Consider the following 493-nt stretch of genomic DNA (forward strand, 5'->3'; position numbering starts at 1 on the left):
TCCATCAACTGAGGAATGGATATCCAAACTATGGTATATACACACAATGGAATACTATGCAACCCTAAAGAATAATGTAGAATCTGCAAAACACCTCATAACGTGAATGAACTTGGAGGACATTATGCTGAGTGAAATAAGTCAATCACAAAAGGACAGATATTGTATTAGTCCATTATTATAAAAGTCAAGGAAATGTTTATCTATGGAAGGACATTTTCTTTGTTGGTTACCAGGGTTAGGAGGGGAGGTGAGGGAATATTGTTAGATAGATAGAGATAGGTTTTGGTTTGGGTGAAGAGAAGGGCAATGTCCTAAATGTGAGTGATCAATATAGTGGCATTGAGGAAGAGAAAGACATAGAGAGGTGCATGGGAAGTACAGACAACAAAGATGAACCCTTTTGCACATATAATACGGAGTTGTCAGTGAAGGCAAACACGGGTATATGGGTGGATAGATGGGTGGACGGGCTGAATGATTAGGTATGTCT

At 38.9% G+C, this 493-nt stretch overlaps 1 protein-coding gene across 1 annotated transcript in view; it reads left to right on the forward strand.

Annotated features, from left to right (window-relative positions):
• Positions 1 to 477: 477 nt before the first annotated feature.
• Positions 478 to 493, forward strand: part of LOC103200704 (phosphatidylinositol 3,4,5-trisphosphate 3-phosphatase TPTE2-like) — a 93,640-nt gene continuing 93,624 nt past the window's right edge. Inside the window, exon 1 of the mRNA XM_007945254.1 lies at positions 478 to 485. Coding sequence (XP_007943445.1) covers positions 478 to 485 — 8 coding nt within the window. The remainder of the gene's footprint in view (positions 486 to 493) is intronic.

Source organism: Orycteropus afer, unplaced genomic scaffold (assembly GCF_000298275.1).
Source record: "Orycteropus afer afer isolate SDZICR_OR568_19922 unplaced genomic scaffold, OryAfe1.0 scaffold00134, whole genome shotgun sequence".
Taxonomy (NCBI): Eukaryota; Metazoa; Chordata; class Mammalia; order Tubulidentata; family Orycteropodidae; genus Orycteropus; species Orycteropus afer.